At 47.4% G+C, this 23,266-nt stretch overlaps 2 protein-coding genes across 5 annotated transcripts; one reads left to right on the forward strand and one right to left on the reverse strand.

Moving 5' to 3' along the window:
* Positions 1–1,194: 1,194 nt before the first annotated feature.
* Positions 1,195–5,310, reverse strand: LOC117051699 (zinc finger protein 574-like). Of its 4 annotated transcripts, none has more exons than XM_033158299.1 (2): positions 5,244–5,310; positions 1,195–4,151 (listed from the first exon to the last, which is right to left on the reverse strand). In XM_033158299.1, the coding sequence occupies exon 2, from the start codon at positions 4,130–4,132 to the stop codon at positions 1,535–1,537; it is 2,598 nt and encodes an 865-aa protein (XP_033014190.1). In that variant the 5' UTR covers positions 4,133–4,151; positions 5,244–5,310; the 3' UTR covers positions 1,195–1,534. The 4 variants fall into 4 exon arrangements, with proteins under 4 accessions (XP_033014190.1, XP_033014189.1, XP_033014188.1 ...); XM_033158298.1 differs by lacking the exon at positions 5,244–5,310 and adding an exon at positions 4,570–5,026; XM_033158297.1 differs by lacking the exon at positions 5,244–5,310 and adding an exon at positions 4,543–5,026.
* A 446-nt stretch (positions 5,311–5,756) lies between these two features.
* DEDD2 (death effector domain containing 2) lies at positions 5,757–16,787 on the forward strand. Its single transcript, XM_033158301.1, has 6 exons — positions 5,757–5,842; positions 6,785–7,444; positions 7,865–7,975; positions 8,282–8,410; positions 14,409–14,804; positions 15,991–16,787. Exons 2-5 carry the CDS (start codon positions 6,970–6,972, stop codon positions 14,780–14,782), a joined length of 1,089 nt encoding a protein of 362 aa, XP_033014192.1. The 5' UTR covers positions 5,757–5,842; positions 6,785–6,969; the 3' UTR covers positions 14,783–14,804; positions 15,991–16,787.
* Positions 16,788–23,266: the final 6,479 nt, after the last annotated feature.

Raw genomic sequence — 23,266 nt, forward strand, 5'->3', positions numbered from 1 at the left:
GGTGGCTCTATAGTGTGTGCCCTGTGACTTATAATAATGCAAGCATGAACCAATACTTACTTTCCAAAGTAGCCTTATGACTCTCCTCCTTCGCTCCCTTAACTGCAAGTGGCTAAACACCTTTCAAAGTCTATCCTGCGGCTGCAGCTAATTTTAAGAACTCTCCATCTGAATATTTACCAGCTAAGGTTAAACATGAACCTCTCTGTACAGTGTACATAACACATGGGGCTCTGCACTAGCCAAAAAGCAGCTGCGTAACTTGATTACAGTTACTGCAATTGGACTGGTTTTCCTCTAAAAATACCACAGGTTTTGCTGCTGTATTTCAGACGTGTTTGCCATTAACTGAAATAGTGATGCACTCAACTTTTGTAGCAGAGGTCAGTCTCCCATGCATGTTTGTTCTAGTAATGTTACAAATACTGGAAGTATTGTCATGCATTTCTGGAAGAGAAATGAATTATCCTTAACTAGTCTTACCCTTCCTGTACACAGATAAAAACACTGTAAAACATAGCTGAAGGAACCAGTCTGTAGATCTGCCCTTTCACAGTAGTGATGTAAATGGCTGTTCCTAGAAAGACCCAATATAACCCACTCAGCAGAGTTTCCTGGCAAATGTTTAGGGCTACAAATGCAACAGCTTCCTTTCCCCCTATGCTGCTATCTTCTGCCCTGAAAAACATCTTAGAAGCAACTAAAATCCAGGATTCCTATCAGTAGTTGGAATTAAAAAAAGACAAATTCAAATTGATCGAGATACCCCAAGTCACCTAAACAAGATACTGGTCCCATTCTCTCACTTTTATTTAAGAAAAAAATTAAAATTAAACTGGACTAGACCTTCAGCAAGAGTTACATCTTTAAAATGAAACAGAGACCCTGTATGTCAACCTGTTGCACAGAAGGGATAGTTTTAACAAACAAGGCTCATCTGGTGAGAGGAGCTGCATGTGTCAACCCTTCTTTCTGTAAAATTATCAAAGAGGTATTTTCCCACTATCAAAATCAGGCAACAGTACCTCATCATGAAAAGCAAAGGCTTTGCTTTCATTGCTCTCTGAGCAACAGGAAATGATGCCATCTATTTCCTGGGAGTGGGTGAACAGTACTAGAGAGTTGAACTTTACAGACAAGCTAGCAGCAGACAGGCACATTCCTAGAGTCTCATAATCAGAGACACAACAGGAATAATTTAACAGTACAACAGAACTTTTTGCTTTAATTTACAATAAACACGTAAGTTGTGGCAGAGACAAGCAGTCTGACGCCATTCTACAGCACTGCCCGCTGCACACAAAAATCGCATTGCCTCAAGAAACCTCCAGGTGAGGCTACGAGCTAGGTCCCACCCCAAAACTGAACAGACTGCATCAGGGCACTGAGATTGGTCTGCAGGCTCTGTCACCAGCAGACCATGCTAAACTGATGCATGGAGGAAAGGGAGCTGTACTCTCCCTCCTGCTGACCTGCATAGAGCCCTTGAGTAAAGAAGAGACTGTGTGCTCAGTCCCTGTACAAAGGCAGTCACCTAAATGTTGCCTTCTAGTGTCGTCTGGTAGATCTCTATAGTTTCTACCAAGGGGAGGTGCTCAGTGCTTTCAATGATAGCAATAGCCTCCCCAAACTCAGTGCACATGATAATCTGGGTGGGCTGGCCAGTAGCCACGAGAGACCCTGTAGACTGGAGCGCCTCCTGGCTAGAAGCCAGTTCAGTGTGAGTCTTGCGGTGACTTCGCAGGTTGGAAAGAGTCTTGAAGGTCTTGGGGCAAATTGGGCAGGGGTGGGGGCGCTCCCCGGTGTGGATGCGTCGGTGCTCAGCAAGGTGCATGGACTGCACAAAAGACTTGCCGCAGTCTGGGCAGCGATAGGGGCGCTCACCGGTGTGAAGGCGCCGGTGCTCCCGCAGGTGGGTAGCCTGCCGGAACGCCTTGCCGCACTCGGGGCAGGGGAAAGGGCGTTCCCCTGTGTGGATACGCTGGTGCAGCTGAAGCCCAGAGGCTGCTACAAAAGTCTTGGCACAAACAGAGCACTTGTGGGGGCGCAGGCCAGCGTGGCGCTGTTGGTGCCGGCTCAGCCCGCTGGGGGTGGTGAAGGCTTTCCCACAGAGTGGGCAAGGGTAAGGACGCTGGCCCGAATGTCCCAGCTGGTGTAGCGCCAGCTTGGCCAAAGAGCCCATGTACTTGCCACAAGACATGCAGAGGAAGGACTGCAGAGTCGCCTGGTCGCGGCGCCTAGCGCAGCGGTGCTCCTGCAACTTGGAAGCTGTAACAAAGAGAGCCCCACAATCCGGGCAACGGTGAGGCTCATGCCCAGAATGGCTGAGCCGGTGCAATTCCAGGAGGCGACGGCGTGGGAAGGATTTATCACAGTCTAGGCAAGGAAAGGGCAAACACCCCGTATGCACGGTCCGGTGCAGAGCCAGTTGATGGGCTCGGGAGAAAGCTACTCCACAGTCTTCACAGGAGTGAGGTCCCTCTCCGTTAGGCGCCATGTGCAAGAGGCGGTGCTGGCGAAGATTAGAGGACTGGGTGAAGCGCTTATCACACACCTGGCACTGGTAGGGGCGCTCTCCAGTGTGCGTCACGTGGTGCCGTGCCAAGTTTGCCTGGGAGACAAAGGTCTTGCCACACTCAGAGCACTGAAACGGCCTTTCACCAGTGTGTGTCCGCATGTGGTTCCGCACATGTACCAGCTTCTTGAACTTTTTGCCACAGGTGGGGCATTTGTGTTTGCGCTCCAGAACGTGCACCACTCGCTTGTGCCGCACCATCCGGATGTGGGTGGAGAATGCCTTTCCACACTGAGGGCAAAGAAACCCAGCACTGGGCACTTCTACTGATGTCCCTGGCAGGGAGGAGGCAGTGACGGCAGGGGAAGCTGAGCCATTTACAGTTGATTCTCTGTCGCTGGGTGCTGGTTCAGGAGGTTGGCTGGGTGCCTGATCCCCGGCCCCACGAGTGGGTGGAATGCCGCTCTTGCCAGCGTGTGTGCGCCGATGGTAAAGGAACTTGGTCATGTTGCTGAAAGTCTTGCCACAGTGGCAGCGGTGCAGGGGATTGGCTGTATGGCTCTTGCGGTGCATTATCAAAGTCATCTCAGTAGAGAAGCCAAGCCCACAGTCAACACAGAGGTAGAGTGCCTCACCTTTGTGGATGCGCATGTGCTGCTCAAGGGATGCTGCCTTTTTGAATATCTTGTTGCAGTTGGGACATTCGTACGTGCCATCCACGTGCACTCGCTGGTGAGCCAACAGCCGCTTGGCTGTTGTGAAACCACGCTGGCACTCGCCACAAAGAAACTCTTCACTGCTCCCCATGTGCTCCTGCTGGTGCCTCCGCAGCGCCTCCACTGTCCCAAAGGCCTGCTTACACTCACTGCAACAGAAGGCCTGAGCAGGTGGAGGCACAGCAGGGGGTTCTTCAGGGCATGGCAACGGGGACACACGTTGACTGCAAATCTCCTGAGCTGCTGTTTCAGATGGCTCACTGCTCTCTTTCTCAATCTCAGTAAAGTGTTCACCCTGGTGATCCAGCAGCTCCTCAGGAGTTGGAAAGAGGCAAGAACACTCAGAGCACTCATAGGGATGCATGAGTGGAGTTGGCTGAGGAGGTGATGGAAGTGATGCCTGAGAGGGTGGTGGGGAGGCTGGCTCGGAAGGTGGTGGAACAGATGATTGGAGAGGAGGCAAGGGAGCTGGCTGGGAGGTTGGTGGGGCTGACAAGGGGGGCTCAGGTGAAGCCTCTTGTTTCTGGTGTGTTTGGCGATGTGCTAGCCATAGGCTGGTAGAAGGAAAGAGTTCATTACACTCATTGCATTGGTAGCGGATCTGTCCACTGGTAGCTGGCGGAGGTTGAGGCCGGGTTGGCACCTCCCTGGGGTGTACTTCCTGGTGGGCTAGCAGTTCGTCAGGTGACCACAGGACACAGCCACACTCCAGGCACTGGTAGCGGTTGTCCTGCTGGGGCCCTGTGTCTACAACAGTGGCAGCAGCTTCAGGCTCATAGGGCTCACCTAGATGGCTCTGGTGGTGGATCAGCACCTCCTCCAAAGTATTGTAGAGGAGTCCACACTCTGAGCACATGTACTGATGCTGGAAGAACAAAGAGGGAGGCAGTTCCTCTTCCATGGTAACTGCAAGCTTTCGCCTGCAAGGTGGAGAGAAAAACCAAGGTGAGTTAAAGGACCATGACAGATTATAAAAGAAAAGAGGAAAGCAGTGTTTGAACACTGTGTATAAATGGATAGTTGTTTCAGCCTAAAAAAATAAATAAAAAGAGGAAAGGAATATTAATTTTTGGAAGGCACCATCATGTCTTGAGAAAGATAAGGGAATAACAGGAAAAGTAGATAGAAGATTAGGAGTGTCTGTAGTAAATAATGGTGGGTATTTTGATAAGGTGTATTATTTTAATGCCTCGCAGGGTTGCTGGGAGGATAAAGGGAGAAAGTCATGCATAGCACCATGAGAGTTCCTATAATGGATGTACAAAAAGAAGAATAGAGCAGGGAGACGTCTGCTGCGGTATGCAGAAGTACCTAAACAGCAAAGAAGAGAGATCATACCAGGAATGGAAAAAAACTGGTGTCAACCCCAGGCGATGCTGAGTTTTACACACAACCCTTCAGGAGCTCCTTGTTCGCCTCTTTTCAGTGCCACTGCTATGGCCATTTAAAGGGGTGAAGGGGTGGCCCTGTGGGGTATTGCTGGTATGCGGGAGGGGCCTCTGGCCCCACAGATCTGTGCGGAATTCACTGCAATGCCGCCAGGAGGGAGAGGGGGCGGGGGGCTCGGGTGGTGGGAGGAACGCCACACTCACCCGGCCCGTGGGCCTGGCCCACTCCTGCCACCGCTGCTTCCTCGCCCGCCCTCTTGCCTGCTCTCAGCCTCTCTCTCTCTCTTTCAGTCTCCTCACACAGGCCCGGCTTGGCCTAGGCTGCACCGCGCCCTCTCATTGACTCCCCCACAACCGCTGGGGAGCCAATCAGCTGCCTCGATACTAAGGGGGCGGTTCGGCTCTAGCGGCTCGGTGACGTCAAGACCGGCCCGCCCTCAGGTGGGGCCAGCAGTCAGGAGGGAGGCAAGAGGAGCGTATTGGCGTCTCTCTAGGCCCGCCCAGTCACGAGGAAGGAGGTGGCAGTACTGAGCTTTGCTGCCCCCTCCCTCTTCTCCCTACGCATGTTACGTAACTCCTGTGGCCGCCGCATCGACGTATCTATCCTCCTGTTCCCTCGCTTACGTAATCAGCGCCGTCTCCTTGACACCGCACGTCCCGTTTACGTAAACATTGTATGTCTGAGGGAGGAAGAGGTGGCGAGGAGGGGGAGCTGCGCTGCGCTTATAGCGCAAAGCCGCTCTCAATTACTACATCACACCACCCAATCAGCTGGATTAAGCCGTCACGCAAAGAGACGCAAACAGCGGGGCGTACAACGGCGCCGGCTACGAGCAAGAAGAATTTACCAGGTCTGCCGTTGCTTTTGCCGCCGCCGCCGCCGCCTTTGAGATTCCCCCTCAGAGGAGGCTCCTCCCCCGCACGTGGGTCACGAGGACACCAGCGGGCTGTCCGCGTGAGCCGGGGGAGGGCGACGCACGCGCCGCCGCCGGCGGTTATTCGGATTGGCGGCAGGGCCTGCGCGTGCGCAGCCTAGGATCCTGCGACGCCAGGTGGGGTAGTGGAAGACGCCGGACAGCCCGGGCGCATGCGCAATAGGTGAGGTGGGGGGGGAGAACCCTCCCTGCTCTTGAGGCTCGGTTCGCGCAGGCGTAGTCGTGTCGAAGCTACCAGAAAGATCGCAACGGCGGCGGCGTCCGGCTGTAGCGGCGGTGGAAGACCCGGTGAGGGATTTATTCGTGTGTGGGATTTATTTTATTTTGGGGGACGGGCAGGGAAAAGGGTTTGGGATAGGAATGCCGACAGGTGAAAGGAAACGAGGCGGGTTCTGTGGCGCGGCTTTGAGGGGAATTGGGGGGGACGACGACGGTTGAGGGAGCCGTTTTCCCCTGAGGTAAACCTGGAAACGGGGCTTGGGGGGCCGGCAAGAGAAAAGGCGAGGGAGGCAGAGGAGCGTCGAAAAGGGAACAGCTGTGAGGCGACGAGGGCGGAAAAATACTTGAAGGAGGCGGGGGGGGTGAGTGTCTCGTCTGTGTCGAGTGGGGGGGGGAGTCCCAGAAATGCCCTCTCGAAAACATGGAGAGGTAAAAGGACACGTAATTGCGGCGGTGGTGTGAGCAGGAGAGAGAAAAACAACAACATCGGTGGGAGGAGGGGAGGAGAAACCACGCCCAGAGGAGCCCCACCCCCGCTCTCAGAGGGACTGTTATGCAAATTGAGGGCGGAGCCTTGATTGGTTGGGATAGCGGGGGGGAGGGGTGTTTGGATGGAGAAGGGCAGGTCATTGCGCACGCCAAGATGGGGCTGAGCCGCAGGCACGGGGCTCGTCCACACACTCCTCTGGCTGGTTTGTGCTTGCCCTTGTGACAAGGGGGAGGGGAGACTGCTGCTTCCTGTGGCTGCTGCCGCTGCTGCCATCTTGTGGCGCATTTTGGGCCCTGCACCCTCTGGAGGAGGGAGCCACGGGGGCGGCCTTGAGAGAGGATTTTCTCCCCTGTATCTTTGCTCCTTCCACGCCGCATGTTCCCTCTTTTGGATGGGACTCATGGCAGAATTAGAAACGTTTTATCTGTGTTATTCTGTGTGTATGTATTCTGCCTCTTAAGCAGCTTTTTAGGGTGGGGCAAAGTGGTATGCCCTAATCATCCCCATTTCTCCTTTTACAGGCATTTGTGGAGCCGTGTTGGGATCCTTCCTCAAGACCTCTATTTTCCCGGCTCTCTTATAGCATATTATAATCTTACACAGCCTGTCAAAACGTGTCTCTTTCCTGTGGTATTGAGAGCACAGCACATCTGTTCTGTTCTGCTAGCTCATAACAGTAAATCCCTCTTGGGGTTAGTGTCTCCATATGGCTGACATGAGAAGGCCAATCTTTGCCCACATATGGGAGGAGGAAGAATGTCTAGAGTACTATGGGATGATTTCCCTGCATCGAATGTTTGAGGTCATTGGTTCCCAGCTTACAGAGAATGACATGGATGCACTCTCTTTCCTTCTGGATGAGACACAGCCTTGGACTCATCCATTGGATCCTGCCCTTTGGGCTGTGGCAGCAGCAGAAGAGAGTGGTTCTGAGACTACATCACCTGTGCTGGAGAGCTGGAAGAGGAAAAATCAATGGCAATGTAGCTTGGGCAAGACTGATGGTAGTCTTGAAGTTGCTGCTCAGAGGCAACTGCCCAAAAATGGTGTACAGCTGCTCCTGGAGCTAGAGAGGAGGGGCAAATGTGATGAAACCAACTTCGTGCAGCTTCTGCAGCTCCTGAGAGTACTGACAAGGCATGATCTGCTGCCATATGTCACACTGAAAAGGCAGCGTACAGGTACTGAGCCAGAAAAGTAGAGAGCAAGTGGGTATTATCTGTTTTCTGAGCATAGATCGGTTGAAATTAGTGGATCCAAGTCACTCATCTCAGTGAATATACTCTGAGAAAGACTAACATTGGATACAATCCAGTGTCATTAACTTTGACTTCCTGACTGAATTGAGTGAAATAAATTTCTTTCTTGAATGGACATAATCCTAGCTTCCAACTCAGCTTTCTGGCCAGAATTTTAGCAATAGAAAGATTGAGGGTGGGTTTCTTTTAAGGTATTACATCTGCTATTGCTTAGCTCAGAATATTCTGATTCTAGGCACTTATGAACTGATTTGTCAGGTTTGATGTTGCTTTCTTCTAGAACTGTTGTTCCCAGTTGACATAGTGTCTAGATTTTGATTTTGATTTTTTTTAAAAACATAGTTTCTCCTGAGAGATACACCTATGGACCATCTATCCTTTCATCTGACCGGCAGATGGACAACTGTCTCAATTCAGCCTCTGCAGAGCCTCGAAATGATCAGTGGGAGACAGGTGTGTGAGTTGTACAGCCTGCGGGGGGGGGGGGGGTGTATGGTTTCATCCCTTTTGTGTAGTAGTTAATGTACAATGCCATCAGTTTTTAAATAGCTGTTTTATGTCTTGTCTGCTACAATTGTGGATACATTTTTACTAGTTTATAACTTCTCCCCGATGAAAGGTAGCAATTCCTTTTAAATAGTTTGCATTTGATATCAGATTATTGGGGGGGGGGGTAGGAGCAGTAGCTGTGTGGAATCTGAGCTTTCTTTGCCAGGCTTTGGTGTAAATAATTGCCTATGCCCGGCTTTTTCTCTCTAGGCTCCAATACAAGCAAAAGGAAGCGAGTAAGCAGAGGCCGGTCAAAATCTACTTCCCGCAGGCGGCGGGGAGCTAAACCAACTAATGCTCCAATGCAGGAGGTTCAAACTCCCACGAAAGTCACCTGTGGTAGGTGTCAGCCTTGCATGTGCTTTTTTCCGGGGACGCCCTTGATTTGAACAAAGTATTTTTTATAATGCCATGAAACCATTCTAAAATGCTCATTAGCAGCTTGGTTTCTGTTAAGGGTCTGATCAGTGATTCATCTGCTCTCTGGCTGGAGCCAAATGGGGAAAGGGTTGGGGGAGGAAAATATATATATGGAGCTGCAGTGCTGTCAGTTTTGTTCTATGTCAGTGAACTTGAGTTTTGGCTTGCACTATTTCTGTACAAATCTGGCGATAGGACTTCATTCCAGTGCAGTGAGGGAATGGGAGCTTTGGCCCCCTCTTTGGGGTGAGGGTGGGAAGGTTCTAACCCACTCCTTGTTACGTTGTCTTCAATTCCCAGGGTGATCTGTTCGGTACCTATTTCATTGATAGTGCTCTAGAAGGTCCAGCTCTATTTATTTACTACTTCAATTATATACCCTGCCCTTCAGGCAGAATTCTCTGAGAGCAACATAAGACCAAAAAGAAAGCTTTATAAATGAGGAAAGGATGCCTTCAGACTACTAAACCCTTGGCACCATTTGCTGGGAGGGATGTGGAGGCTGTTAATGTCAGTACACCATTACATGTGATATGCTGGTTTTGGAAAGAGACTGGTTTAGCTATTCTGATGTTATTTTTTGTAATAACAAAACACATCATGCCCTATAACGTGAGGTAGTTTCATTCATGGTAGTTGCCATTTTTCTGCTTCAGTCATCTCCAATTAAAAATAAATTCAACTTTTGTTGAAACTATTTCCAATTAATTCAGTGAATGCTTCAGAACAATGAGGTTCTGGAGATTTTTGATGTGTGGTACATAATTTCTTAAAGAATAACAAAACTATTTTGAGGATTATGAAGCTAGTTATCTTCAGAAAGTACAATTCCTGAGCAAGGGAGTCATGAGTGCCACAGCTTCAGCACTGAATAGTATTAAGAGGTGTTCAAGCTTATGATTGACTTGTCCACATTCTTAAGCTGTTTCCAAAATTGTACATGCTCACCAGTAATATATAGCTGTAATATTTCCTGGAGAGCCTTGTTGTACATCTTTCTGTTAGACGCATCTGTTGAGTTTGCATGTTTATTTTATAGCACACTGTACTACGCACTGGTTCTGTATCTGACTTTCGAAAGGGGTTAATTCTCCTGACTTGGTCAGTAACACCAACCCATCAAACTGGATTTTTCTTAAATCCCAGACTCGCCTCTGAATTCATATTAAAACTCAGTTAAGTGAATTATATCCAAATTTCTGGCTTGATTTCCAGTTCAATGTTGAATGTCTATCTCTAACACCAGCATATACCCTTTTCTAACTTAGAGCTTCAGATACGTGTTGCTATATGCAGAGACGTTCTGTATAGGGAAACTGTGAAACATGTATTTGACAACACACACACAGTGTTTACAGTTTTCTTACCCAGAAATGCATTGTGTTGCACGTAACATTTGAAGCTGCTCTCACTCAGCAGGTGTGTGCTAGGGGCTGGTTTAGATCCCTACATAACTCAATGTGCTATTGTCTTTGTGTCAGTGCAATGCAAATGAAACAAAAGCGAATGCACAAAAACACTTGTCTTACCATCTGACCAATTTACAGGCAATGGGTTCTAACGAAGAAGGTTCAAAAATAATACAATGAGTGTCAAAACTGCAACTTCAAGGTGCAGCTATAAGGCTTCTGCCGGGTAGGTGCAAGGATCAAACTGTAAGCTCCATTCAATCAACACTAGATTGTTGCCTGTATACTTGATGATGTTGCCTTGCTTCACTGGGGCAGAGCTTGACCCTTGTTTTCCAGGCAGCTGCTTCTGAAATAAGCTCTGCATTTTATAACCCTTCTGAATTGCACACCTAAGCTTGGGAGTTTGAAACTGATCTCCTTTTCCAGTTTGCAACCTCCTGAGCTATTTCAGCCTGCAGAAGCTAGAGCTTAGTTACTGAAAAAGAGCAAACAAACCCCCAAATGATCTCTTTTTTTTGTTGCTGCTTGATTTCTGCCAATTCTTTCTCAATCCACCATTTAAATTCCAGGTTACTAAGCAAAAGTTGATGATAAAGAGACTCTGTCTCTCTTGTGCACTCCTCTCACAGAATGGTCTCGCAAAGGTAAATGAATCCATGCACCCAGATTTCCACCAGTTCTATGTGAAAGCAAATCTGTGTTTAAATGTGTGCTGAGTTACCTATTTCCAGAGGAACCACAGGCAGCCCACCCTGCATGCCAGCCTCTCAAACAGCCAATTTGTAAAGGCATGTTGGCTATTCTCATGTTCAGTGGGGACAGAGCTGCATTGGCAGCTCCTGGGATTGTAATCGTGTACAGAGCCACTCAAAACTGACACTGCAGGGGGCTTATGCTGCAAACCTCCAGCAGAGTGATGTAAAAGGGCTGGGGGGTATTAAAGCTATGAGGACTCCGCCTTTTGGGGACAGTCATCAGCTGATGTCTCAAGTGTCAGTCAGTTAAAGATTTTGCTCTACTAGATAGAGAAGCAAATAGCTCCCATATCACGTGATCCCTTAGTTATGTTAATAGCTACTGCTGCAGATATCAGGCCATTGTGAGTTGTTATAGAATCATCCTGGGCTCCTGTTAATCCTTTTTCCTTAGGGCATAAACATTCCCTTAACTCAGGGGTCAGCAAACTTTTTCAGCAGGGGGCCTGTCCACTGTCCCTCAGACTTTGTGGGGGGCCGGACTATATTTTTTTGGGGGGGGGGGGAATGAACGAATTCCTATGCCCCACAAATAACACAGAGATGCAATTTAAATAAAAGCACTCATTCTACTCATGTAAAAACACCAGCCAGGCCCCACAAATAGCCCAGAGATGCATTTTAAATAAAAGGACACATTCTACTCGTGTCCCCGGGCCTTAGTTTGCCTACCCTTGCCTTAACTACTTTACCTGTCCTCCAGATGCTTCCATCAGTTTTCTTGGACAGTTTTTCCTCTGGCTGATCAACATTTGTCATTGATGGATGAACTGCTAACAATTAACAGTTTAAAATCTTCCACACTTCTCACTTCAAAATGCACTTGCATTGCTTGGTTATTTCTCTCATGATAAATCTGTCAGCACAATGAATGTTAACCTGCATTGATACATGTGCCATTTGGTAGTTGTCAAGAACAAGCAAGAATATGTACCCTGTGTCCTTGCAGTGAGAATTCCCATGTTGCGTCTGGTATCTGCAGCAGTCGCTCTTTATCAACTTACCTAGGAAGTGAGGCCAGGGTTTTCACACCATTTTGTGTTCTTTTGCCATATTGAATCTCAGAATGATTTTTTGATGTTGCCATGTGCTAAAAGTCTTGAACCATGTTTCTCTCGGTCCACAGTTGAAATTCATCCCTGGAAAAGCATAAGTATTGGCCCAGGCAAGCGGGCCAAGTACCAGACACTGGCAAAAATACCCAGACAAACTAAAAAAAGCAAAAACTTAAGTGTGGCCCTCATGATTATTTCAGCTGCCTCTTCACCGCTTCTCCTATGTTAGAAGCGACCTGCATCTGGACCCTGCAGCGCTCTTGTTAAACAAGCTGTGAGGGACACTGCCTTGGACTCTGGGACTTGTTGCCTTCTGCACAGTGGGAGGCATTTTTGCGCGGTTAACATTGTCTGTAATGGGTTTTGCTGGCCTGTAAATATGTGTGTCAGGTGGGTGGGGAAATGTAGTATATTGAATTGAATTGAATTGGTACTCTATGCTGTTCCCAGTTCTTTTCTGGAAAACTGATAACTTTGAGTTTTCTAATTCTAATGCTGAACACACGCTAAAAGTGTTGCATGGATGATGAGGTGACAGGCCTCAATCTCTGAAACCATCCTACTTTAGTGGTAATTAACTTAGAGGCTTCTTCACTCTTGTTACTGTGATTCAAACTTGGGGAAAGATATTGGCAGAAGCCTCTGCAGTATGTGGCTCAGTGGCATGTTTTGAAGCTGTCTATACTTCCAAACAGAAACCACAGTGGGATTATTTCACTGGGACTGGGGCCTGAAAGTGGAGGGTTGGGTGGTTACCATGTTGTTTGTGCTGCCTCAGTTGGTTTCATTATTGCCTATATAGGTCAAGTGTCTAATTAGATGCAGCTGCTCAGGGCTTGCATTACTACTGGCGTAGCATGGCCATGGAACAATTAACCACCTTGTACAAATGAGTTGTGCAGAAACCCTCTCCCCACAGTCTTGCAGTTGATGTGCATCCTGCTTGTTGTGAAATAAAAGCTGTGGGTCCCCCCCCCCCCGTGGTCAATAGTTTGAGGCTTTTATCCTGTCCTGGGGGAGGAAGAGCCCTCCAGGCACTTAAGTGAGACATAACTGACACAAGAGGTGCCAGTATGTTGATGCCAACTCTGACAGCTGCTATCATTCTTACTTCAGAGAACTGTTTATATTGGAAAGTGGGTGGGATAGGTATTTAGATGAAATCGTATGCCAAACCATGGATGCAAAAGTTATGTATCTGAAGCTGAGTACAGTACCAATAAAATGAAACCTCTCAGTTACTCTGCATATACCATATTGGGTGGGAACTTGTGGTTGGAATGTGAGAAAGGTTTCCAGTGGGTCGTACAGCCGAGCTCTTAATGTGCTGCCCTATCAAGGCAAAGCAGTTGCTGGTGTACACTGTAAAGAGAAATTGTGAGCATCTCTGTTCCTTACTCAAGTTTTACAGTACGTTGTTTATCTTGGGGTGGAAATGGCACTGCTCTTAGTATAAGCTCTAGGCTTTCTTACATGGACTGGAATGGTGCTATTTACTGGCTAATCTGCCATGGACAATTGTCAAATTCAGTTTGTTGCACAGCTCTGCTGTTGCCCATCTGGAAAGAGGGGTTCTAATTGTCATGCTGGTTGAAAACCAGCAACCAGCTACCAAAAAGCTGCCTTGTGGCTAACTAGTATGGGTGGGTGTGGGCTCCAGGCCGTACAAAGTTGCTGGTAAAGGGCTGTGACTGCACTTTGAGTTAATGCTTCTACAGGTGATGACCACAAGACACAGAGAAATTAAAGCTGACGGCCTTGTTGAGCGTATGTAATACACCACCTGCCTCATTTTTTAAAACATATCCTACTCTGTATTTGTTCCATTTCTCCCTCCCTCTTGAACCTTTTAAATTTTTGGCTACAATGCTGATAATGCTTTGGGCAACTGAACAAAACACAAACCTGCCCAATGTCCATAGTTACAGCTGAACTTCAGTAATTGCTGGGGCATCTAGAGCATGGTAGTACACCTCTGTTGCAGTAAGTCACTCACAAGATGGCTGGAACTTAATTAGCTCAAATTTTAAGTTTTTCCTGGCAAAGAGTCCTGCTGGCTGTCGGTAGTTAGCTTTAGTTCATGATCGCCAAGTCGTTTCCCTTCCAAGTCAAGAATGGCTCATGGCGCTTAATAAAGCAGTGGTCCAGTTTGATAATACCGTCACATAACAGCAAGCTATATTAACTTGGAAAAATTATTTCTAAGATTTTGGATTGAAAATGGTGGGAAGCCTTTTGAAGAATTTGCTGTTGTGGATGACTTTTCAGTATTGGTGCAGATAGCTCAACAGGAAGGATTTAGTGTGTGTGTGGGGGGGGGGGGGAAATACTAGAGAAATGTTTCTGGGGTGAGAATTGAGATGTTTTTAGTAACTGATTATTGGAGTTCAGCTGTAACTTTGTGCCAAAGGTAGACTTCAAAAACGAGAGTGAACACCCCTTGCTGGGACTGACCATCTTAAGGAACCTGAACTCTTCAGGAGTCTTAGGTGGCCTGCATCTTCAGCTTGGTTGGTATTGATGTTCAGCACCTACTCATGGCTGTTGAACAGCCCTACCCTGGAATACTGTTGCATGACCTGTTTGTTTGTCTGCGTGCTCTGTTTGCGACCTCCAGCTCTAATGCCGCTCTTTCTCTTCCTTTCCCCTCCCTCTCTCTCTCTCTCTCTCTCTCTGTTCTGTGTGTCTTGCTCAGACATCCGGCTCCGTGTTCGTGCAGAATACTGTGAGCATGACCCTGTCTTGCGTCAGAATGTGATGTCAAACAAGCAGAACCATCTGGAGCGGCAGTTTGATGTCTTTGGGCAATCCAACACCATCCTCAAATCCCGTGACCTGGGCTCAATAATCTGTGACATCAAGTTCTCAGAGTTGTCCTATCTTGATGCCTTCTGGAGCGACTATATGAATGGCTCACTGCTAGAGGCACTGAAAGGAGTTTTCATCACAGACTCTCTCAAAGAGGCCGTGGGCCAGGAGGCTATCCGACTGCTAGTCAATGTGGATGAAGATGATTATGAGGAGGGTCGCCGTCTGTTACTGGAAAATGTTATTCCCCAGGCCTGGTAACTTTAGCTACTAGGAAATTTAGGTATGTTCCCTCCACTTTGGCTTGCAATAGTATCTGTTGTCTTCACACTCTCTGAAAACTTAGCATTTCCCCCTACTTGCCAGCTGTCATCTTGCTCCATTGGCTCAGCACAGAAGATTAATTTTGCGAGTGGCGTTAGGGGCTTTTTGTCTGGGTGTTGGATTACATGAGATGTCCAGTGCTTCAATAAATTTAAGAAAGAGACTAGCTCAAGGCAGTTGAACAGTTATATTTCCAAACTACAAAACCAAAATAGTTACATCCTGTAATTACTAACAGAAGGTAATGTGTTTAGCATATTTTTCTTCTTCATCTGTAGGTAAGCATGTATGTAGGAAACTCTTTCTGTATACTTCATCATACTGAAGTTTTGGGGAAATGTCCCTGATTTGCATACAACATAAAATGTATGTATGTGTATACAGTCATACTCCAGGTTGTGCACGCTCCGGAACGAATTGAGTGCGCAACCAGAGGTACCACTGTATACACACACACACACACACACACACACAGAAATGTAAAAATCAATATATAAAAATCAAATAGTTTAGGTTTGCTTTTAACTAAGAAGCCAATTTTTCTGCCAGGACAATTTCAGATGTTCTGCAGTTGAACTATTTTCACAAGTGATACTGAATCACACTGCAACAATATGCTTTTGTCCTAATTTTGTGACTTGTTCAGTTTCCCAGAATATGTTGACTAAGGTCCTCTTTTGACTGACTGGTGTAGGACGAGGTGGGAAGCCTGGGGCCCTCTAGATGTTGCTGGACTGTAACTCTCATCTTCCTCCCTGACCATTGGCCATCCTGGCTGGGACTGATGGAGTCCAACAACATTTGTAGTGCCACAGGCTTGCCACCACTGATATTGCTGCTCCTTTTCAGCAAGACTTGGGTCCTCCATATATATATATATTATTTAAACGTTTTTGGCAGAAATTAAAAATGTGAAAGATGAGATTGGTTTTCTTAAAGCCCTTGAACCAGAAAAAATAACCAAAATAGAAGAGTATCAGCAGCATAAATCCCACAGGTGTCAGCAAATTAACAGAGTCCCAAAGGATCTCTGGGGGGTGGAGGGGGGACCAGCCCTCCTGGTGCCTGGATGACAACAGATAAATGCGTATGGAGTTTGCATCCATCCTGGTTGTCACTTAATCTTTTTCTTCTTCTCCTCACAGGGCACTTCATTTTTACTCCCCGATTACCACATGGCTTACCTGAATTGGATGTAGACTTCAGGAAGGAAATTTCTTTTTAGCAAAGGAACCTTTGTCCCGTCGCGGGGCAGGGCTGGATCTTGACAGCGATGGGACTTCAGGGAGTTAGAATTGTGCCACAGCTGCTCTTGCATAGGTTAAAGCTTTGAAAGAGCAACTGGGAATGGTCTTAATTGACATTCAGGTGTAAGTAGGGCTTGGCTAGAGGCACCCACTCAGCATGGATTCCTCATTTTGAAGTGAAAGGGACAGCTTTTGGAGAGCCATTTAGTCCTGATGATGAAGCAAAAAAGGGGCTTTGAAACCTTTTTGGAATAAGTTGGTATGTGCATCATGCTCACTACCAGTACGTGTGTTTTTGACCTCTTTTGCAGAGGTGAAGAGCATCCTCATTTTGCAGAGTTGCAGGTACACCTCTTAAGGCCAGTAGCAGGGCATGCTATGTTGCCAACTTTCCTGGAAAAAGAGAAATAACCTATTTCCCTTCAAATCTGAACCTGGGGGTGGGCTTCCATTCTTAAGTATACATCCAAGTCCCGTGGCAGTAGAGCCAATGATTATAAAAGTGGAAACTTCAGTCATTTTGGGGAGGAACTTGTCAGTTCTGTGGCTATTTGTACATAATATAAATAATAGGGTTCAAAAAAAGGTGGTGTGGCCCGTTCTGGTTAAATTTCTGAGCTGAGGACACTGCTTGACTGCAGTGGGAGGGCCAGAGGCCAGAAACATGTAATTTAAAAAGTTGTATTTTTTATATAAAAAGACTTTTTTGACAAATGATTCTTAATGTATTGTATTTGCAAATGTCAATAAAGAATAGTATTTGCAACTGCTTGGCTTCATATTTCAGTTTTACCAGGATCAGAGGCTGAGACACAAGAGTCCTGGCTTACAATCGGTGATGTAGTGATTAAACCTTGTTCCCTGTCCAACAAGGAAAGGCAGTTAGGCTGGTATGCCTGCTGCCAGAGGGAGTTCCTGGCCACCCAAGAGTCACTGACGTGACTAGTTTGGCAAGGGGGCAGGGCCTATACCCTTCCACACAACAGATGGGCCTATCCCAAGAGCAAGGGGAGGATGAGCAAGGACATTTACAGAGTGACTTCCTCCATTCTTTATTAGTGAGAAGTTGTGAGAGATGATGGGAGGGGGATCCTCTTTAGGAAGCCAAGAGCCCCTGCATAACCCTAGTGATCTTTGGCCAAGTTGACAAATATTAGGTGAGTCAGTCTTGCTGAGGACCTGGTCATAGAAGCCGTAGAATCATAGAGTTGAAAGGCAACCAGAGGGCCATCTAGTTCAACTCCCCCCCCCCCCCGGGCAATGCAGGAATCCTGCCCACAGCCATCCCTGGGTGGGCTTCAACCATCAGCCTTCTGGTTAACTTGTAAGATGCACTGACCCATTGCTACTGCTTGACGATGCAGACTAGAATACAGAGGATCCAGATACTGGCCACAGGCTCCTATCTTGATACATTAAAAATCATCTGTTAATGTAGAATAGGCAAGTACAGCTATCGGGCTTGGCTATCCAAATTCCAAGGGGCTGGATGCTACCAGGGAAGGCAGAATACAGTGATACTGAAGATTCTCTGCTAAATGCCTTGGCCATCTACCCTAGATGTGGGCCATCAGCCAAAGAAATTGAACTGGCAATAGCCCAGCGCACCAGGTTTTTCTGCCTTCTGCTGTTTATGTAATGCTGAAGGCGGCGTTTCAACTGGAACTGGAGTTCTTGGGAACACTCCCCAAATAATCAGCTCACAGTAGGGAACTCAGGAGATTTTCCCACTGTCAAGGATTACCTATCTGTAATCTTGAGAACAATCTTTTTTTTTGTCCTTTTACTTTGAGCAGGGGTATCTCTCTTGATTTTCTTGCATTTGTATCTTGCCTTCTAGCATGGAATTTCCAAGGTGGTGTATATGGTGACCAGACCCAGACATGCTTAGCAGCCTCAAAATCAAACCTTCATACTATCCCCTGGTATCACCCTCTTTAGGCCCCAGATCCTCCCCTCCCACTCCTTTTTAGTCAACAAATTTAATCATGTTAGTGTTTGGTTTGGTATTTTCCATACTCCAAAACTGTTCTAGACCTATAAATCATTACCAAAATCCTGCAGAGTTGTATTCAGTATTTAACATGAAGACTGACAACTCCCACCCACTTCCTCTGCTTCTGGGAGGAGATCCCACAGCTTATGTCTTGCGCAAACAACTTGGATGTATGCCTGTCGTAATTTGAGTTTTTCAGAGGCTTCTACTCCTTTTCCTTTATCCCACCTGATTCCATTAGGCAGGAACAGCTGTGGGCCCTGTCAGCTGCCTAAGGATGCTAGCCGCTGACATTGGTCCTAAGTGTGTTAAGGCAGAACAGAGGCAAGGAATAACACAAACATCAGCACCTTCAAGAAAAAAATTATGGCATGAGCTTTCACAGAGTAGAGAGCTGAGCCCATTTCTTCAGATGCATGAAGTGCCACCAGGATTTGGCCATGAGACCACAGAGCTGCAGAAGGGCCCGAGCTTCTGGTCTTCCTCCAAGTTGGCAAGTCACAGACTTCCCTCTGTAACAGGGTCAGGGAGACCTGTTGCTCTCTAGTTGAGATGCAACTTCCATCAGCCTGGGGCAAGGGCAGAGATGATGAGAGTTGTAATCCAACCTAGTCCCTGGTCTGAGCAAGCCTTTGCCGATGGGATAGCTCAGTCGGCACAGCATGAGATTTAATCTCAGTTGTGAGTTTGAGCCCCATGTTAGGCAAAAGATGATTGAGTCGCAGTGGGTTGGACTAGATCAGTATTTCCCAACCTTTTCCCAACTGACCCCATTCCAACCTTGTTACCTTCCTGTGGACCCCACCCCATCCTACTGGTTGAATGGTAGCTATTTAAATGTTTTGTTTGTAAATAGAACTTGTTTTATTTATAATTTTTATAATTTATACAAAATAGAATTACATAAGATGATAAGAACATAATGAATCATAGAGTTGGAAGGGACCCCAAGGGTCATCTTTCTAGTGCAACCCACTGCAACGTAGAACCCTCCCCATAAGCATCCATTACAGATGACCATCCAACCTCTGCTTGGAAACCTCCAAGGAAGGAGAGTTCAGAACCTCCCAAGGGAGATCCATCTTCCATGTATTATAAAAAGTAAACAACACTTATTTGGCCCCGGTTATTTGACACAGAGGGGGAAACCTATAGATAAGAGTCCAAAAGCATACCCTCGAACATTTCTTGGATGACAATAGGGGCGTCCTATTCCTTAAGAATAATTAACTATTTATACCCTGCCCATCTGACTGGTTTGCCAACATACATAAAAAATAATAGAACATTAAGCATTAAAATATATTCGCTATACAGTGCTCCCTTCAGATGGCTCAAGGGTTGGATACCTCCGTACCCTCCCCATTGCTCCAATGAAAACAGGGATGTCAAGGAAAAGCAGGATATTTTGGGATCAAATCAGAAACTGGGACGACTTCAGTAAATCCGGGACTGTTCCTGGAAAATAGGGACACTTGGAGGATCTACAAAAGGCGCACAGGGAGTGCTGTATATATGGGAGAATTTTAAAAAGCAAGTGGTCCTCACTGACGTGATGCAAAAAGATCTTGTCATCCAAAGAAGCCCTGGTTGCCTAGATAAAACACTATAGCCCCTCACACCTTTACCTGGGAGTAAGGCCCACTGAATGGGACGCAGGTGGCGCTGTGGTCTAAACCACTGAGCCTAGGGCTTGCCGATCAGAAGGTTGGTTCGAATCCCTGCCGACAGGGTGAGCTCCCGTGGCAAAAAGAAATGCTAGCCTGCCCCCTGGTGGCCTGCCCCCTTAACTGCTTGTGATTGGCCAAACAGATAGCCAGCTATTTACATAATTTTCACCAGTGCCCCCCTTGGAATATGCTGGGACACCCCTCCCAGGAGGGGGGAATATAGCCCCCAGTTGGGAAACAGTGGACTAAATGACGCTTGTGCCAGCATCCCAGAAAATGTGGCCACTTACATACCCCAGCAGTATTCTGCTGCAAGTCACACTGGGTTCTATAGTTGCATCATTAGAGAGACAAAAACTAAAAGTTTCCTAGACACTCAAACCTGATTCTCTCTCTCCTCCCCACCCTGTTGCTATCTTACAATGTTCCTTAGGACATTGGATCTGAAGGCCAGATCCTTATCAGGATTGGCTGGCTGGGCCAAAATTGATTAGGTGGGCCAGTGTAGCAGCAGCAAGACGCGTACATGTTAACTCAGTGAAGTTGAGTTTATTTAAAGAAAACAAAGAAAACAACCAAGCCTCTAGAGTGGAGCTCCCTGCTCTCACGACCTCTGGCTACTCTGTTGATGACTCATCTGAAACTTCAGGGTGGTTCCTCTTCCCTTTAAAACCTTGCGAGAACACCAACCTCTTCCGCCAACCTCTTCCGCCTCCTCTTCGACGACAACTTCCTTTTCTCTTGCACCCCACCCATCCTGCTTTCCTCCGAGGTAAGAGGAGCCGGTAAAGGCTCTGACAAACTGCTTTCAGAGAGATACGGACTAGCCCTGGACTGAGCTCTTCCCTCAGTCTTATCTCCTGCTGTTTCCATGACAACCTGCTCTCTCAGCTCTCGGCTGCCGTCCCAGTCAGACAGCTGCAGCTGTGGGCTATTTGGCTGTAACCTGACATCAAGCCTGCCCACCTGCCAGTCGTATTGGCATCACTGTTGTATCACCCACTGGCCAAAATCCCCTGTGTGGCTTCGCAAGTTTCCCCATTAAACCCCAATGTTGGAGGTGTAACGGGGGGCGGGGGGGGGCAGAATGCAGGGAGACTTGCAAAGGCAGCTGCTTTAAGGCAGTCTCATGCTCCCTTTGGGAGAGCGGAGATTGTCTTAAAGACATTGCCTTTGAAGCAGCTTCTCCCCTCCTTTAAAGGCTCTGCTACCTGAATCAGCCTTTGCCAACCTGGTGCCCTCCAGATATTTTGGACTACGACTCCCATCAGCCCCTGGATAATACAAGAAGGTGAGGGAAGTTCTCTGCTGGGAGCAGGGGAGCGGGGAAGCACAAAAGAACACCCCTACAAATGCACACAGGCAACCTGTGCAGCCCTTTCGCTGGAAAGCAGGGTCCTGGGGGAAGGTGTGGTGTAGTATTGCCCCACAGAGGATCCTGTTCCCTCTCCTCCCCTCTGCTTGTACGCTGTCCCTTACCACTGGGGCCTTGGGACAGTGAGTACATGAGCTCTTACGCTCCATCAAAAACTGAGAAGAAGGGCAGAGCTTTCAGATTTTGTCAGCGAGGATTTGTAGGGGGGTGGTGCCCAAGGGAAAGCAGGCCATTATATCAGATTCTAGCAGCTGTAGTCTCAAGTGGGATTATTTCCCATCACAGCCAACCCAGGTCAGAAGGGTGTTAGAGCTCATGTCACACTCCCATCCCAGAGGGGCTACTGAGATCCCTTCCCCCAGTCATCTTTGGACCATACGCTTCCCAGAAGACTTAGAGAAGGTTAGGAGAAAAGAGCAGGAGCTTGGCTCCCAAAAATGCCCGGGCCAATCTGTTTTGGCCAATTTCCCCCCCTGTTTTATCAGCTCAGGATGTCCTTAACCGAGATCTCCTGAGCTGAGATAGGGTGGCAAAAGTGGCCTCCTTAATTGGTAAACTGCAGCTTAGCTGAACGTGGGTGCAGATCGAGCCCTGCCACCTTGCCTTGTGGAAGGGGATAAATTCTTCGGGGAATCCCTATTAGTGCTTCTTGACAGTAAAGAAAGTGCGGCAGGCCACGCCATCTCATCCCCACAAAAGCGCCCCAAGTCCTGCATACCACCTCCTAGTTTTTCCTGCAGCTGGTGTAGCCTAGTGGCTAAGATGCTAAACTGTAAATCAGGAAGTGCCCGGTTTGAATCACTAATTAATTCACTAAGTGGCCTTAGGCAAGGGATTTTCTCGTAGCCTCAGTCCCCTTACTTGGGGCATAGTTATAGTGACTACCCGAAAGGGCTGTTGTAAACAATTACAGCCAGATGATGCATGTGAAGCTCTTTGTACCCTTGGAAGCACCACAGAAATGCCAAGTATTGCTGAATCCATGCAAATCTTCCACTCCAGACCTTCCTAAGGGGGCTGGCTAAACCCTCTGCCTTTGGAGACGACAGGCAGGCAGTGTATTTTTTTTTTTAATAATAATTTCTATAGTGCTCATCATCTGAGCATGACAGGACAGTTTACAACATAAAAACCCTAAGACAGAGAGCGTCTCCTACACACACACACACACAGCCTAAGAACCCATCAGTGGGAAGAACCAGTACTTTGGCCATGTGTAGAATTGACTTCCACATGCTGGTGCAAACCACCTCAAAAGCTCCTCCATTGAATTCTCACCCACATATGTAGCTCAGTTGGTAGAGCATAAGACTCTCAACCTCAGGGTTGTGAGTTTGAGTCCCAAGTTGGGCAAAAGATTCCTGCATTGCGGGAGGTTGGACTCAATGACCGTCCCTTCCAGCTTGACAATCCTATAATTGCGACAGGAAGGAAAAAACCACCCCATCAGTGGTAAAGCATCTACTAGACAAAATAAGTTTAATTGCAAGAGTGATCGTGCCTACTTTCTCTGTTTGGAAGAAATATGAGAACTGGAGAGTAGGCCTCAGCTCCAAGAACCTGAAATGATGATGATGGTGGCAGCAGCAGCCGGGGAGTTCTCCAAGCCCTGAGCTGTCAAAGTCTTGATAGACCTCTCATCAGAAGCCTATCTTCAAATCCTGGTCTTGCCAGAGGTACCTCCATTTTACCTCTGAACGGTGCCTGTTCCAAGTTAGGTTCTCCCATTTGCTCTGACCTTGGTACCAGCATCTTAATGAAGGTGACAACCATTTCTAATGATGTTCCCCTGAGAACGGAGAACCCCATCTTTACCCACAACTAGAGCACTTACTAATCAGTTCAGTCTCCTGGCAGAATACCTTCAGCAACCAAACCGCATCGCGTTTTGCCTGAAAACCCTTTTCCTATTTTAATCACCATTTTAAAAGGCATTAAAGCAAGAATCATAAAAACAAACAAACAACTTGACATCTTGAATGTGGCTCGGGAAATCGCCTTTCCCCTGAAATATGGAAGGGGCACAATTTTTCTTCCTACTTCCCCACCCCAAATGAATTTAGACTGGGTATGTACGTCTTCTCTTTTCTTCACCATCTTTTGAGAGGGATTCTGCTGCAGTTCAATCGCAGG

The sequence above is a fragment of the Lacerta agilis genome, chromosome 8, assembly GCF_009819535.1.
Source record: "Lacerta agilis isolate rLacAgi1 chromosome 8, rLacAgi1.pri, whole genome shotgun sequence".
Taxonomy (NCBI): Eukaryota; Metazoa; Chordata; class Lepidosauria; order Squamata; family Lacertidae; genus Lacerta; species Lacerta agilis.

What these genes read in the sequence shown, in the direction of transcription:
- LOC117051699 (XM_033158299.1), bottom strand. Translation starts at nt 4,132, where the DNA reads ATGGAAGAGGAACTGCCTCCCTCTTTGTTCTTCCAGCATCAGTACATG.
- DEDD2 (XM_033158301.1), top strand. Translation starts at nt 6,970, where the DNA reads ATGGCTGACATGAGAAGGCCAATCTTTGCCCACATATGGGAGGAGGAA. An exon ending in ACTGAAAAGGCAGCGTACAG is followed by an intron (nt 7,445 to 7,864) that starts GTACTGAGCCAG and finishes TTAAAAACATAG; the next exon opens with TTTCTCCTGAGAGATACACC. An exon ending in AAATGATCAGTGGGAGACAG is followed by an intron (nt 7,976 to 8,281) that starts GTGTGTGAGTTG and finishes TTTTCTCTCTAG; the next exon opens with GCTCCAATACAAGCAAAAGG.